This window comes from Myotis yumanensis, unplaced genomic scaffold (assembly GCF_028538775.1).
Source record: "Myotis yumanensis isolate MYYU_CA2020_CCGP unplaced genomic scaffold, mMyoYum1.0.hap1 SCAF_1, whole genome shotgun sequence".
Lineage (NCBI taxonomy): Eukaryota > Metazoa > Chordata > Mammalia > Chiroptera > Vespertilionidae > Myotis > Myotis yumanensis.
Window position 1 is genome coordinate 143,739,519 of NW_027223752.1, and position 15,968 is coordinate 143,755,486.

At 42.7% G+C, this 15,968-nt stretch overlaps 1 protein-coding gene and 1 pseudogene across 7 annotated transcripts in view; both read right to left on the bottom strand.

Moving 5' to 3' along the window:
* The window catches only part of NEBL (nebulette), a 370,452-nt gene that overhangs the window by 31,756 nt on the left and 322,728 nt on the right, over positions 1-15,968 (bottom strand). For 4 of the 7 annotated variants that reach the window (XM_070432591.1, XM_070432608.1, XM_070432617.1 and 1 more), the window contains 4 exons: positions 13,217-13,321; positions 11,221-11,313; positions 6,131-6,223; positions 693-785 (listed from right to left, as the gene is read on the bottom strand). The exons of 2 other annotated variants lie outside the window; for them this stretch is intronic. In XM_070432591.1, the coding sequence (XP_070288692.1) occupies positions 693-785; positions 6,131-6,223; positions 11,221-11,313; positions 13,217-13,321 (384 nt within the window). The remainder of the gene's footprint in view (positions 1-692; positions 786-6,130; positions 6,224-11,220; positions 11,314-13,216; positions 13,322-15,968) is intronic. One more of the 7 variants, XM_070432600.1, reaches the window with a different exon arrangement.
* LOC138998888 (WW domain binding protein 1-like pseudogene) lies at positions 3,907-4,992 on the bottom strand (annotated as a pseudogene).

Here is a 15,968-nt window from a genome sequence, read left to right on the forward strand (position 1 = left end):
GCCAAGCAGTAAGATGCCTTTGCTTTATAATCTGGTCCAATAACTTGAAAGGTGTAAAGAATATAAGGTTTCTTTGAACCTAATAGATTTCCAGATTTCCTCCTCCACAGAACTCCATCTATATGTTAATGAGTTCAAAGAAGAATTCTCTCCGTGAACTGCGTCCGTGGATTACATAAACAGCAAGGAGCTGGAGCAGGCTGGGAGTTAGTGTCTTAGTAAGAACTGAAAGCCCTACAAGAACCCTTAAACGGGCCTGCCTCGGGTGACCTATTTAGCATACACACTTCATAATTTCTCCCCAGACAGCGTCCAAAAATAAAGTAATAATAGCTGGGAGTGGGCGGGACAGGCGAGAGAGAACATGTGCAGGAAGGAAAGGGAGTGGGAGAGCTGATGGGTAGGGCCATGATGCCCGAAGCTGCCGCCAAGTCCCTCTGAGGAACCACAGCAAGCACAGCTGGAAGACTAGATAAGAGGGATACACAATAACCTGCAGACAAAAGTCACACCGCAAGCCCCTGGGAACTCTGGAAGGGAGAATGCCTGGCTGTGCCCACAAGACCTAAGACCCTGAAACCTTTCCAAAGCCAATGTCAACTCCAGGTCATGAACACTTGTAAACATCATCCCTTCACTGACACGCTGACGATATGTTGGGTATTATAAGAAAGAAGTTGCTAGGATCACACATTGCTGATATTCCTCTGGTTTTCTTTAACTCTCTTCAGCTCTGGTGGATCAGAAATTGCAGTTGCCTGTTTAATCTCTCCTTTGTATTTTACCTGTGGAGAATAAAGAAGAATGTTAATAGGTAGAATGATGGTTTCCACCCAAACACCACAGAGGATGAGCCTCAAATTAGCCCCGTCTTTCCACACACCTTTTCCTCCGTAGGTATGCTGACATCTACCACTGGATTCTGATTCATCTGACTTAGCAAGCACAAGTGTTGGTTGTGCTTTTAAAAAATGAACTTCTAATAAATATTTTGCTGTTCAATATCCAAACTTAACTGCCAAAATTCCAGGACTAAAAGTATTGGACATGGAAAGGGGGAATCATCAGAATGAAGTCATTACCTAAGAACTGTAGTGAGGTTACAGGGCAGCCTGGGAAGACCAGGACTCTCTTTCTGACCCAGGGCTTCAATCTTCAAAAATTAAAAACCAAAGAGGAGGGAATGGGGACCAGTGAAAAGGCAAAGGGAATTAAGAAGTACAAACCGTCAGTTATAAAAATAGTCACGGCACAGGGAACATAATCAATAATGTTGTAGTAACTATGTATGGTGACAGATGGGTACTAGACTCCACCAAACCTCCCTGGCCCCTAACTAGTCCTTCAACTCCCCATTCCCCTCTCTCTGCACGCAGGGTAGCCTCCTGTAGCGGTGCCAGATGGTGAGTGCTGAATCAAGCCCAGCTCCCTGGTTCCTTTATCCCCTTCTCCTGTCTTTAGGGTGGGACGCTGCCTTAAACCCTAACATTCATACCAGTTCCCCTCTAACTGGGGAAGGAACCTTGAGAGGGCCCGAGTTCATCCACTTGATTGGTTAACTGAAGCCTCCTTCATTTTAGTAAAATCTGGTCTCCTTGGAGACACTTCAGTGCGTTGTTTGGGATTTTTTAACGGTGGGAAGAAAGCCATCTGTGGGCGCTGATACACTCCCACCCACCCTTGCCACTCTCCGGCTGCTGGCATGCACTGGACTTCCCATCAGTTCGGGGCAGGGCTGATGTCTGGGCCACAGCTAGTCCAAGCTTATCCCTAAAGATCCAGTTAAGCTTCTGTCTGAAGTTCCACTTTCACCCGCTGCCCTGAGTGGCGGTGGACACCCCCAGCAGGCTGATACCGGGGGCCAGGAGCAGCCCAAGGAGGCAAACAGGTTCAGAGCACGTTTCCATTTACAGGAAACAGAACACAGGCCTCTGAGTATCCACGGAGCAACGTGCAGATTGCATGATGGGCAGAGTACCTCTCCTCCCAGGACAGTGTCTCTGGCAAACACTGGGGACCACTGTCTACAATGCTGCTGAACACACCCGAGAACACAGTCAGACCCTGTTCATAACCAGGACGTGTGTAAACTGAATGACCTTGAGAGGCATGTTTGCTCCAAACGTGAGCTTAATGGGAGCAGGATGGCTGCCATTCAAAGTCTATTCACAGGGAAACAGGGCTGGGGTCTCTCATACAACAAACAGACACACACAGATTATCCAAAAAGTCACTGTGTATGGACTGCACTTTGTTCAACGTGGATTTTGGTTTTGTGGACTCTGAACACACTCATTCACCTCACAGCCTTAGATTTATCTATTTTTGTATACATATATATTTCTTCCTTTTTAATATAATGTCAATGCCTTGTCTGAATATCATCGGTCAAGAGTGGAGGGAGAACCAACCTCTTCATAGGAACAGGGCTGGGCAGGGAATGTTAGTTTCGGCTGCTTGCTTTCCTCATTCAGATTATCCCTATCAAAGCTCAGCTGGTTATCTGAAGCCAAACTACAGTAACCAGGATCATGTGGTCCTTCTGGAGGTCACCTTCACCCCCACCCCCCCAGGCCACTCAGACTCTTTACATAGGCCACAGCGATTAGTTACCCCACTCACAGGGAGGGGGAGCATGAAAATCACAGATAACCAAGGCATTTTTCCCCAAAGGGGTCAGTTTGAAAGAAAGAAAGGAAAGAAAGGAAAGAAGGAAGGAAAGCAGGAAGGGAGGAAGGGAGGGAAAGAGGGAGGAGAAAAAGAAAGAGGGAGGGAGAGAGAAAGAGAAAAGAAGAGGGAGGTAGGGAGAGAGAAAGAGAGATAGAGAGAGAGGGAGGAGGGAGAGAGAGAGAGAGGGAGAGAGAGAGAGAGAGAGAGAGATTTATTCAGGAAAAAAAAAAAATTCCTGAGTGTGAGCCAGGCTATGGGGTTGCCTCTACATTTGTTCAGATAGAACAGCGACATGAAGGCCGGCAGACTGTCCTTGGGATGAAGGAGAGGCCCAGTCACCTGTTGGTACAGACCAAGGGGCAGAGATGCAGAAGGCTATACTCTTTCCACTGCCGCGGCTCCCTCCTGTGCACCCACAGAAGCTCCAAAGAGAGAGTCCACCCAGCCCAGCCCATACACAAAACATCTCCTCCTCAACTGCAGCCAGGCTCTTTGAAGGCCAACTTGGGCAAGAACCGCAGACTTTCCTTTCCAAACACAATTATTGCCTGCCTACTGGTACAGTTATTGTTTTAGCTCACTTTTTCTTTCAGAAAAACCAGAGAAGGCAGTATAATCTTGTGCACTTGAACCAGCCTGCAGCCAGCCAGAGCCTCCTGGGCAGGGCCCCAGGGCCCCTCAGGGATGCACAGCGATGCATCGATGTTGTCACCTGGAATTTGGAAATGCAACTAGCCCCTCCCCACCTGCCACACAACTGCCCGTCAGCCCTCACCCTCCCACAGGGCTAGCCCAAGTCCAGCTCTGCAGACACTGGCAGGGGGTGACAACCTCTCAGTCTCTGCGGGCTTCCTTCTTCATCCAGGGCTGAGACCTGCCACCTCTCTGGTCTGAGACACAGCAAAGGTCTCTTACCCTAACACCAGAGCCAACATCCCCTCCTTCACTAAGCATCACCTCAGGCACAGTCTCAAGCCCCCTTCCTTGGGGGCTTCGGAAACACACATCTCTCTGACCTAAGCAGCTAGTGAGGTCTGTCTGACTTGAAAAGGGGAAAATGGAAATGATGGTGGGGAATGAGGAATGAGTCACAGAACCAACTTCTCAGCCCTCCACAACACTGTGCTTCTGTGAGGGGACGGGCATCAGAAGATGTAGGAAAATGCGAGTGGAGGGGCCAAAAAAGGTAAAAGGGGAAAAAAAAACACCGAGTAGCTATACCACTTTCTCTGCAAGTCACCTATGCTTCTCTCTCGCTTCTCCCCTGCCCTGGTTGCTTTGCCAAGTTCTCCGGTACAGACAGAGCCTGCTCTCGCTGGGGGAGCTGCTGCGCTGGGAGTCTGGGGAGTCCTGCTCATTGGTGGTATTCAGGAGCAGGCATGAGGGTGGCCTTGGCAGGGGAGGGTGCCCAGGATCTCAGGCCTGCTCCTTGGAAGGCTGGCCGAGCCCTCCCTCCTCGTCCCCAGGGGCCACACGTGGCAGCGGTGGTAGAAGTCCAGGGCTCCATCCAGAGCATCGGCCATGAGTGTTCAGTTCTTTGAGGTCATCACTGTGGTGGGCCTTGTTGCACACACACACCTCAATGCCCAAGTCACCCATGAAGTGGCGATGTCTGCCAGGCGTCTTGTCCTTGCTGTTGGGAAGGGGGCCGTCCTGCTCGCAGGTATCATCTTTCAGCAGCTCCTCCTTACATTCGGAATCCATGTCCAGCAAGGCCCCAGGGGCCAGTTCCCAGGGCAGAGACAGAGCCACTGGGCTCCGTTCCAGGGGCTTTGGTGGCTGTGGGTTGGCTGGCGTGTCTGTGTTGGAGGGCTCAGGGTCAGCAATGATGCTGGGGGGTCACGTGCTGCTTCTGCTGGGCCCAAAGGGCTGCTCTGTGCCCCCTGGGAGTCTCTGGTGGGATTGGCGCCTGGGGACTGCCGCCCACAGAGCCACACTGTACGGGCAGCTGCTGCTGCTGGAGATGGAAGGCATGAAACAAAATGGCAGCGCTAACTGTGGGCTTCTTGGTAGGCGATCAGGTTGACTTCATGTTCCCACTGCTGGGCCAGTAGGCGGTGCCTGGGTGCTTGGCCGGCAGTGGTGACCAGCACAGCAGCAGCTCAGGATGGTGATGGTCCACACCAGCCGGAACACAACACCAGAGTTCACAGTAGTAGGTGCAGCGCTGAGACTGTCCACAGCAGTGTCCTCTCTCACAGGCGTAGCTTTGATTGTTGGTCCCCACACAGGTCTCATCCTGTGGGGGTTCAGCCCTGGCTGACAGGGGCCTGGGCAACACCCAGAGGAGCTCCATGCTTCCCTTCTTCTCTCCATCCCACCTCCTCCCCTTCTCCGCCTTCTCTAACACCACCTCTTCCTCCCTCTCTCCTCCTCGTTCCTTTTATTATTTTTATTATTCTGAAATATCTGTGAGTTTGAAGCCAAGATGATTTTGTTTTCTTACAGCTGATGGCTAGCATAATACTGAGCATGTATCAGAGGCTTACTAAGTATCTACTGGATAAATGAATAAATTAGGATAAAGAAATGGGAAGAAGCTAAAGATCTCTCATTCCCGCCATCCTCCAAGGCGCTTATAAGGACAAAGCAGTGTTCACCCTGATTTTGTCCTCCACCTGGGAGAACTAACTCAGATTGTAAAGTCTTTTAAAATTATCTATTTGGAAGAAGAAGGCTATTGTTTATATTGGTAAAAGTTCCATTAAGAGGGTCAAGAAACAGGAAAAATAACTATTGAGGGTAGCACCTTTCAAAGGATTTCTAAATCCCAGGAAGCCTGGTTTAAAATCTCAGCCCTGCCCTTATAAATTGTGGGTCCCGGCATGTTCTCTGACCTCCCAGACTCAATTTCCCACTCCTGCAAACCAGAGAAATAAACTGTACCACTTCATGGGGTCACATAGGCCTGTAGCACAGGGTCCATATTAGAGGTACCTCGTAAGTGTTCATTATCATTGCTTTATTAGCAATAGATTACTGACTGGTCAAATCATGTTTCCACTTTATTTATAAGGTTTCCTGCAATGACAGTATGTCTTAGGACCCCAGGTCTTCTTTTGACCTATTCCAGTCGATCATTTTTCTCTCCATTGACAGCAGACCCCCAACTCCCCAGGTCCTTGCCTGGATGTAGTTTTAGAGATCTACCAACTGAATCACGAGGTCCATGAGGACAGGAACTGGGTCTTATCCATCTCTACGTACCAGTGGCCAGGATAATGTCTGGCACATTGGTGTGCTTATTGAAGATTTTTTAAATAAACAAAAATGTCTAAATTATAGTAAAACAACCCCAAATTTCCTACACTCCCGTGGGAGGGCTCCAGTTCATGCCCTCCCATGTGTGCCTGTGAAAAGGACCATCACGATGCAGAGGGTTCAAAGGTTTTCAGAGAGAGCTGTGATGAATAAGAATGTGTAATGTGTGATACAATAAGAGAAAACAGAGACAACTTGCCGTGCTCAGCTGCTCCTGGTTCCGCCTCACTCTCTCTATCTCTGGTGTCATGCTGACTGGGGTTGCCCTGTAGCTCTGCTCTTTGTACTGGAGCTGGGAACACAGGGCAAGACAGCGTGAGGCTGCGGGGAAGGAAACGCTGCCCCTCCACCAGTAGGATCAGAGGAGATGCGCATGCTATAGAGCATTCATTAGTTAGACTCTTCATCGGGATCCTAAGTGAAATATGCCTTGCTGAGAGACTTCATCATATTGAACCCAGACTACGCTTTTTCTTGTCCAAATGTTTCAAATCCCACCTTTGGTTGTTACTCTTCCAATTGCATCATGTATTTGACCTTATCAGTGATAGCAAATGATTCCTTCTGTGAATTTATTTCTTCATAGCAGTAAAGCAACACTGATCAAGTTACCATTTTATATTTCAAAAGAAAGGGGGATTATATCAGCTCTATGCTTGTACCTTAGGGGTGAACGGTCACGATATAAAGAAACCAGGAACCTCACAGTTTTCTTCTCTGAAAACATCCAACCTTGGAAGGCTTGCCCTCTGGAAGAGCAGTAGGAACGTTTTCCTGGCCTGCAGCACAGAGGTGCCTTTGCTTAGCCGGGGCATCAGACCCATCAGTTGCGGTCAGCTTCCCCAGCAATTCCACGCACCCCAGAAAATAAGTGAGCATCCAACACCGAGGGGAAAAATGGTATGTCCATCAACTGAATTTTTGACCGGCAAAAGTAAAACTCACAGTTAAAATCCTATAAGGAACTCCGCAAGGACGTGGTTGCGATCTTTTAGAGTTTAAATTTAGCATAAGGGATTTTTTTTTCCTAAGAAATTACCAGGCCTACAGGGCCTGCAGATAAAATGGACTTGGGTTTCCACCCTCAGCAGTGAATGTGCAAGTGAAGAGACATTTGATAAGTTTGGAAAATAAGTGACAAAGGGACCGGCCCTTCTCCAATGTGTGACCTTCTCTGTGCCACGGCGTGCACGTTGAGAGGTTAGGCAGACTCCGTGTCTGGGATAACCGTGTGAGTCAAAGTGAGGCAAGGCCCAGTGTAATCTCTATGGGCGGCAAGATACACGGAGACTGCTCTGGGTAGAGCTCAGAGGGGAAAATCTAAAGAACAGCATTACTGATGTGGAGAGACTAGTGAAGCTGATTTCTGGTGGATGTAGGTTTGGGGACATAAGGGTGATGTGGAGATTGTTCATATTTTGCATTCATCCATTTGCAAACATGCCAAGTGCTTTACAGGCAATATCTCACTTAATACTTTAGTCCCTGTGTTATAGATGAGGAAACGGAGGCTTGGAGAGCCGGGTGGCTTATGAAGGTTACAGAACAAGTGAGGCCTGCAGATGGGATTGAACCAACAGTCCAGGGTCCACATTCGTCCCTGCTATTCCAGTGTTACCTAAATTTCCACCATTTGCACACCACTTACCTATGTGTCATGCCAGATGCCATCTGTGCTGTGATTTATATTATTTTTTTCAGTTCGTTTACTAACTATTCTTTTCAAATAAAGCTATTTTTAAGGGAGTGTTATGTTTCTATGATGAACACATTAAGATTACTTAATCACTAAGTCACGGCCTAATAATCAGCAAGTCACTTAACTCTATCTATGTGTGAACCACATTTAAGGGACACTGTGGGTCTCTCAACTGCCCCCCTTAAGGACCCCACCGTCATCTTGTGCCACACTTCACCCCAAGTACCCATCACGCTAAGCCTCCTCCAGCTTGAACAAGCCTTGGATTATGAACAGAATCAGTTTGTTCTGCCAGCAAGGCCGTTCCCCAGCAAACCCACCCCAAACCTTGATTAATTCTTCCAGCTCTAACTCAAATGTCACTTTTTCTCCAAGAGTTTTACTCTCTCTCACTAACACAGCCTTCCTTCTCTGCATTTCCCTACATCATTTTGCAAGAGGAATTATTACTTATTATTAAATGAGATATTGCATGTAAAGTACTCAAAAAGCAGAGTAAACACCCAATAAATATTGGTTATTGTTATAACACTTAATGAATCATCATTACTTTTTTATGCCTGTTTCTCCTAGAGACCTTGAGAATATTCACAGCCTTAACTTTAGGGTGTGCCTTACTCATCTTTGAATTCTCCCCAAAATAAAAATATAGTAGGAACTCAATAACATGTTGGTGTTTTGTAAATAGGCAAATGCACATGAAGCATGGGCTAGGTAGGTGTCATGGAGGCCATGAAGGTGTGTGAGACCCTATCCCCGCCTTTCAAGAACTGGCTCTCCTGAATGGTATTCACCATAATGGGCCTCCACCTTTGTAAGTGTCATGTATGGTGCTAGCCAGTAAAACAACAAACAATACTTAGGGAAATGTGATCCCACATTGCCGATGTTCTTCTGTTTTTTTTAACTCTCTTTAGCTCTGAAGGATCAGAAATGGCTGTTGCATGCTTTATCCCTTCTTTGTATTTCACCTGCATAATTTATTTTTAAAAATGTGAGTGTTATTCAACACAATGCTTTAAAAAAGTTTAAAATTCTTCATTTGTAACTACTGCATAATTGAAATTTTCTAATTCCAACATTAATTTTCCTTCAATGGGAATACAAATTTTTATTTTATCTGATACTTTCAGGATTCCTTTATATACAGTACAAATAAGTCCATATCTATTCACCTATCCATCATTGTAGGAGTTTTTTAATTAAAGCAAGAAAATGTTGTTTATGATAATAAGTTTTGTCATTAGGCAGATATACAAAAAAACCTTGGAAAATACTTGAAGTAATATAATAATTTATTATTGTCTATACAAAACGCAGTTTCTATTTATTACTATGTTAAATTTACCACATATTTAAAGGCAAAAGTCAAATTAAGTTAACTACTGAATCTTGGGAACACTGCTCAGTTGACTGAGAGCATTCAAATAATCCAGAATAAGGAAAAAATAAATGTGGCCATGATAAAAGAAGAGAAAGGGGGAGGTAGAGGTATTTGTTCTAAAAACAGAGGCCACTGTTTCCTGATCACTATAGAAAAACCAGTAGCAGAAAGTCAGCAACTGTTTTCTACCTTCACAATCATGTCATGGAAAGCCAGCCTATATCCTGGCATACAATTCACTGACAAGCTCCTCTTTCAAATCTATTTAGAGGAACATCAACCCAACAAATGGTAATACCAGAACACATTTATGCACGGGACAAGAAACAGCTCTTTAACTTATAAATGCCATCATATCAGGTGTTATTTTAATGTCTAAAATTCATGGAAGATTGGATTCCAAAAAAGGACACAACTATATATTTAGATGTGAAAACATAGGCTAAAGAGGCACACACTGAAACTTAGCAAAGACTTAAATTTACAATAAAAACACATTTTAGAAATCACTTGGTAGCATTTAAGGTGTTTAAAGCTAAAATCCATGTGGGGTGTCAAAAAAAGTGGTACCTAAATACCTCAGATATCATCTATTGCAATGTCTATGGATTTAATGTGAGTAATAATGCCAATATTAGTCTGGATCCAAAAGAGTTAAATTGAGAGTACGCTGAAACAGGCTACCACTAAATAAGCTTCAGAAATGGTTCTTAGAGAAAGCTAATAGCTAAAAGGCTTGTACTCTAGAGGTGGAAAATGTCGAGATCTTTAAATGTTAGAGAATCATATCTTGGTTTGACAGATCTAGCTAATCTTGAAAGGGCAACTTTCCATTTGAATACTAAGCAGGAGTTTATGGCCCAACCTCACAGAGACGCAGAACTATGCATTTATTGTGCTGGCAGAGGCAGTGGGACGCTGGGAGAACAAATGATATACTGTACTGCTTGGTGTGATTTTCCTCGGGTGAGAAGTTAAACATGATTAAAGATGAACATTTTTGTTTTCCATGGGACTCTAATCAAAATGGCACAGTCATTTCACTGTAGGCAATAGAACTGCACGCTACAGAACATTTATAACATTATATTCCAGTACACTGATGTGTACATTTCAAATATTATCATTTGGAAGTGAAGGAAACAAACATTTTATACTTTTCTGCCAAACTAATTTCCTAACAGACCTGGGTGCCTGACACAGGCTCCCTCCATGTGGAGCACAGCACAAGTATATACCCTCAGCATTAGGCCCTTCTCCTTGTACTTTCTGCAGGAGATACCTTCATTCATGCTACAGAGATTTTATTATACCAGCATTCTGTAGATTTCTTATAAATTCATTTTGAAGTACATTTTACTACAGCATTAGTTGCCTTTCCTGCTCCTTCTCCCCAAATGCCAGCACACACTTATATTCTAAAATGAATGCCATGTAACTATTGGAGTTCCTGACACATGAATAGAATCAAGGAATTTTCACTTGGATTTGGCCTCCAAGGGCAAAGGTAAAGAGAAGGCCAAAATGGGGATTCAAGAAAAGAACCCTTTAGACTTCCTCGTCAACAAACTAAACTTACATGGAAGGATGCCCATTGATGTACGGATAGCAATTATCCATTGTCAATGTCAAGCAATTTTGTTATTATACCCATAACATTAAGCACCTCCCCAACCATCCCGTCTAGCTCAAAAGGAAATGGAAGGGAAGTTAATTTACAAATGATAGTTAAAGTGTACGTTTTCCTTTGCTAGAAGCTGGAAGAGGTAGAGGCCAATGGGGCCTTTGAAACCTTCTCTTAAGACACCAAATAAATGTTCTAAGGCCTTTAATCATTCTCCAGGGCAAAATTCCTTTCTTCCAAGTTGCAGAGAGGTACTGAAATGTATCCTTTCTCTAAAAATTTTAATACAGTGAAAATTCTGTTTAAAAAGATAAAATCTAGTCCTAGATGTCATGACTATACTATTAAAGTGATCGATCTCTTGTGCTCTATGATACAGCAAGATGAAACACTGCTTTAGGTTCAAGGGGAACAAGACTACAATTTTCCTTCTGAAAGTTAGATATTTGATATTTGATGAAATAGCATGTCAGCAAAGTAAAGAATAAAAGAAAAAGGCAACTAGTTTAGTAAAGAATGAAAAACATTTATCTAACTTACATTTGCTTTTGGAAAGGGTAATTAATGCCATAGAGAACTTACTGAACTAATATTCTGCTGATTTTTCTTCACTCGTTCAATCTCTGGAGAATCTTTTACTGCTGTGCCAGCTCCTACTTCTTTCTTATAAAATACCTTTATTATAAGAGAATGAAATAATAACTATACGCGTATTAGCATTCAAACCCTAGACTTGATTTTTATAAAAGACAATTTCTCAAGTCTTAGAGTAATGTGATTACAGCTTCTATTTATGAGTACCATTGGCACATTAATCAATTAAATAATCCATTATGAGAATAAATGCCCAACTTTGGTTTCATAGGCCATAATCCTACAAGTAAACCCCTTATGCATGTTCTAAGGCATGCTTGGTATCTTATATAGCTACAAATTATTTGCTCTAAGAATATGCTAGAGAACTAGAGTTTCCTTCTTCAAATATAAATGCCACACGGGTATTTGAGAAAAATCAAAGTGCACATTATAAAAGTTCACTAATTTAAAAACAGCATGAAATTTTAAGCAGGTGTTAATCTCCAAACACAAAAATGCCCTCGTTCTCTTTAAAGAAAATATTAACTCTATCATCAAAATCAACATAATTAAGTATTTTCCTCATCTTCCATTTATTCATTATACTCCCCATGTCTTTCCACCCCCACCAATATCTACACCTTTCCAACATAAAGCAAGAAAAAAAAGTGCTCTACCAAAAATAATAAAAATAGAAGAATTATAAGCCATGAGGACAGAATGAATCCCTCTTTTGAAGTGTGATAACCCACATGTCAGGGTTGGGAGAGTGGCATGAGAGATGTTCTCCAAAAGCTAGAAATCTAGAATACCATGAAATCACAGGACTTGAGAGCCAAAATAGCTTTTTTCTCAAACCCTGCCTTCCAACAGGACTCCATTGCTTAGCACAGCCTGACTATGAAGACTGAGAGGCACTTGCCCATTAGCACTTGTCAATTTTTTAGCAAGTAGAAAAATATTTCAGAAGTTATCAGACTTAATAGAATTTATATTTTGATGAGACATTTGCTTAGCTACTAAATGAGCTAAATTCTACATTAAAATACTGGCTGTATGGCTCAGTAGATAGAGCATCAGCCCATAGACTGAAGGGTCCCAGGTTTGATTCTGGTCAAAGGGCACATACTGGTTACAGCTTGATCCCTGGCCCTGGTTGCAACCAATGCGGGAGGCAACCAATCAACGTGTCTGTCTCACATCGACGTTTCTCTCTATCTCTCCCCTTCCATTCCACTCTCTGTAAAAATCAATGGAAAAAAAAATCCTTAGGTGAGGATTAACAAAATAAACAAAGAAAAATACTGGCTATATGGTCAGTTTTTATCACATGGCTGCAAGTTATAGCGTATAATTCAAGTTCATATATCCATTAAACATAGACCCAATTTCTTTTTTTTCTTTTTTAAATATATTTTTTCACTGATTTCAGAAAGGAAGGGAGAGGAAGAGAGAGATAGAAACATCAGTGGTGAGAGAGAATCATTGATCGGCTGCCTCCTGAAGGCCCCCCACTGGGGGTCGAGCCCACAACCCAAGCATGTGCCCTTGAACGGAATCACACCTGGGACCCTTTAGTCTGCAGGCCAACGCTCTATTCACCAAGCCACACCAGCTAGGGCCCCAATTTCTTAATGGCGCTGATACAATTCCTATTGCTCAAAATAAATATATGAAAGTTTAAGAACTGGTTACAAACTAGTAAGTCTGGGAAGGAAATCTCTTCATCTGACTATTTTCATCTTCAAGAGAAAGGTATGTATAGAAGATTAAGACCTCTTTTTCTGAGTGAAAATTAATAAATTCAGTTAAAAATAACTATAGCTTGTACTAAAGAAGAAAATTTGGATTTGTAATTCTAAAACAATCATAATAAATAAATAAAGATAATACAGATAGAAAATTCAAGTAATGCAGAAAAATAAATGAGACAATGAGGGAAGGTCCTCCGTACAAAATACAATTTCAAGGAGGCGACTAAAAAGAAATAATGGCTACTCACTGAACTAATGTTTTGTTGAGTTGTCTTAATTCTCTGGATTTCAGGAGTATCTGCCACAGGAGAATAGTTAGAAAGCATCTTCTCTGCTTCATCTTTATACTTTTTCTAGAAATACAAACAGTTAATATCAACCTGAAACTTTGTGTGTGTGCACATATGAGACAGAGACAGAGAAAATGATAGTGATACTACTTCAAATTCGACTTTACCACATGGCTGCAAGTTATAGCATATGATTCAAAGCAGTTGTTGATGCAACAGCAAACATAAGGGGTATGCTAACCGAGTAAGCCAGCAGTCAGGGAGCAGCCTCACCTCTGCTCAGGCAGTGGTCCCACCCCTGCCCATCCAGGCCTCAGGAGGGCGTGACCTCTAAGCCACTCTTTGTTTAGAACCTACTCTTTTAGGCGCAGTCCCACCCTGTTCACAGTTACCCCATAGTTCCTGCAAGTAACCCAGCTCTCTATACCTTCTTGTTTTTGTGCTTCTGGGTTTATGTTCTTCTTCCTACTTCAAGTAAAGATACATTTGAGCCCTGGCTGGGTGGCTCAGTTGACTGGTGTGTCGTCCTGTACACCAAAAGATTATGGATTCAATTCCCAGTCAAGGCACATACCTAGGTTTTGGGTCCAATCCCTGGTCAGGGCATATATGGGAGACAACCTGTTGATTGTCAATGCTTCTCTCACATATCAATGTATGTATGTATGTATGTATCTATCTATCTATCTCCCTGTCCCCTTCCTTTCTCTCTAAAAGTCAATAAAAACATATCCTCGGGTAAGGATTTAAAAAAGATATATTTGATTAAGGTAACAGTGCCTTAAAATAAAAATTATTTTATTATTCCCTCTTACAGATGGGGAAACTGAGTCACTAAGTAAGAAGTGTCAGAACTAGGATTTAAAACTGGGCACTCTAATTCCAAAATCAGTAATGTTAACCATTATGGCACACTATTGCTTGTTAGGAAAGGTAATTTTGTTCATGTTGAAATGCACCATAGCATCATTACATCCTCTAGAATTCCATTGTGTCCAAAATAATTTTTAAAAATCAACACTGGTAAGTTAAAACAGAAATTCTGACAGCTGAGGCATAATCTCCTCTTAAAGCCTTTACTCTTGATTCCTTTACCTTCTCATAGCATATATCATGGTTTGTCACACTCACCTTGCATGGTTATTAAATTAACCTGTACCTCCCAAAGAGCAAAACCATATCTAATTTTGCATGTAAACAGGTGCTCAGGAAGTATTTGCTGAATGAATGAATGAGCTTGGTATTCCTGAGACAGCAACTTCTCTCCACTGACTCAAATGGCCATTTGTCTATTTTACATATTTATCTAGGACAGTGGTTCTCAACCTGTGGGTCGCGACCCCTTTGGGGGTCGAACGACCCTTTCACAGGGGTCGCCTAAGACCATCGGAAAACACATATATAATTACATATTGTTTTTGTGATTAATCACTATGCTTTAATTATGTTCAATTTGTAACAATGAAATTAGGGGTCACCACAACATGAGGAACTATATTAAAGGGTCGCAGCATTAGGAAGGTTGAGAACCACTGATCTAGGATATTAGTTTAGCTGATTTAGTTAGAGCACTTCTCCAAGTTCACATGCCATAATGAGACACTGAGGACAGATGGACATGCACATCAGGACCATCCCAACTGCTGTCATCTGATAGGGCTGAGAAGCAGACAACTCCTTTGACAGCTAACTCTGCCATCTTGATTCTCACATTTTTTAGCCAGCAGATGTTTAGACTCCTTGCTTATATTTTAACCAGAATTTTAAAAAATTTGGTTAAACGTTATTTTCAGCATAAACCCCATTAAACAAATTTAGTTCATCCCCTTTACTATTTATTTTCCACTGAGATTCATTCTTTTCCATGTAAATTTTACAGCAAAAAAATATTTCACTAATGAAAATTTTTACTCAAATCAGATTTTAATTCTTCCATTAAATATTTTCTTTTGTGGTCATTATTCCACCCATATCAAGTTTTCCTGAGGATAAATTTGGCATCTTACCAAAAAACAAAACCAAAAACAAAACTTAGTTCTTAATTTTTATTCACTATTAGAGGCCTGGTGCACAAAATTTGTGGGGGGTGGGAGGGAGGGAAAGTTCCTCAGCTTGGCCTGCACCCTCTCACAATCCAGGACCTCTAGCCCCTAACCACTCGCCTGCCTGCCTGCTCACTCCTAACTGCTCACCTGCCTGCCTGCTCACCCCTAACCACTCGCCTGCCTGCCTGCTCACTCCTAACTGCTCACCTGCCTGCCTGCTCACCCCTAACCACTCACCTGCCTGCCTGCTCAGTGTGCATCATAGCGACTGGTCGTTGTAACTGTTGCATATATATATATATATATATATACAGATTCACTTTCACCTTATACTTTGTGCAGTTTTACTCACTTTTAGTTTTAGTTGGAGCTATTTTAAAGATAATATTCATTATGAAATGGGGAAAAAGACCATTCATTTGTAGTCTTGTTTCTGTAGAGTGAACATTAAATCCAAGCATGCAATACAGTTTTCTGGTGTGTTTTTTAAAGGTCAAAATGTCCTTGAATGCAAAACAGGGGCTCCAGCAGGGGAGCACTGACAGTGAATAATGTCTGTGGAATTGGATCTGCAGCAGTTGTCCCTTTCATTAGTGAAGTTAATTAAGTCTGGCCAATGGTTACTTTACAACGGAGTGCACTGACTTTGAATTCAGTGCCCTTAA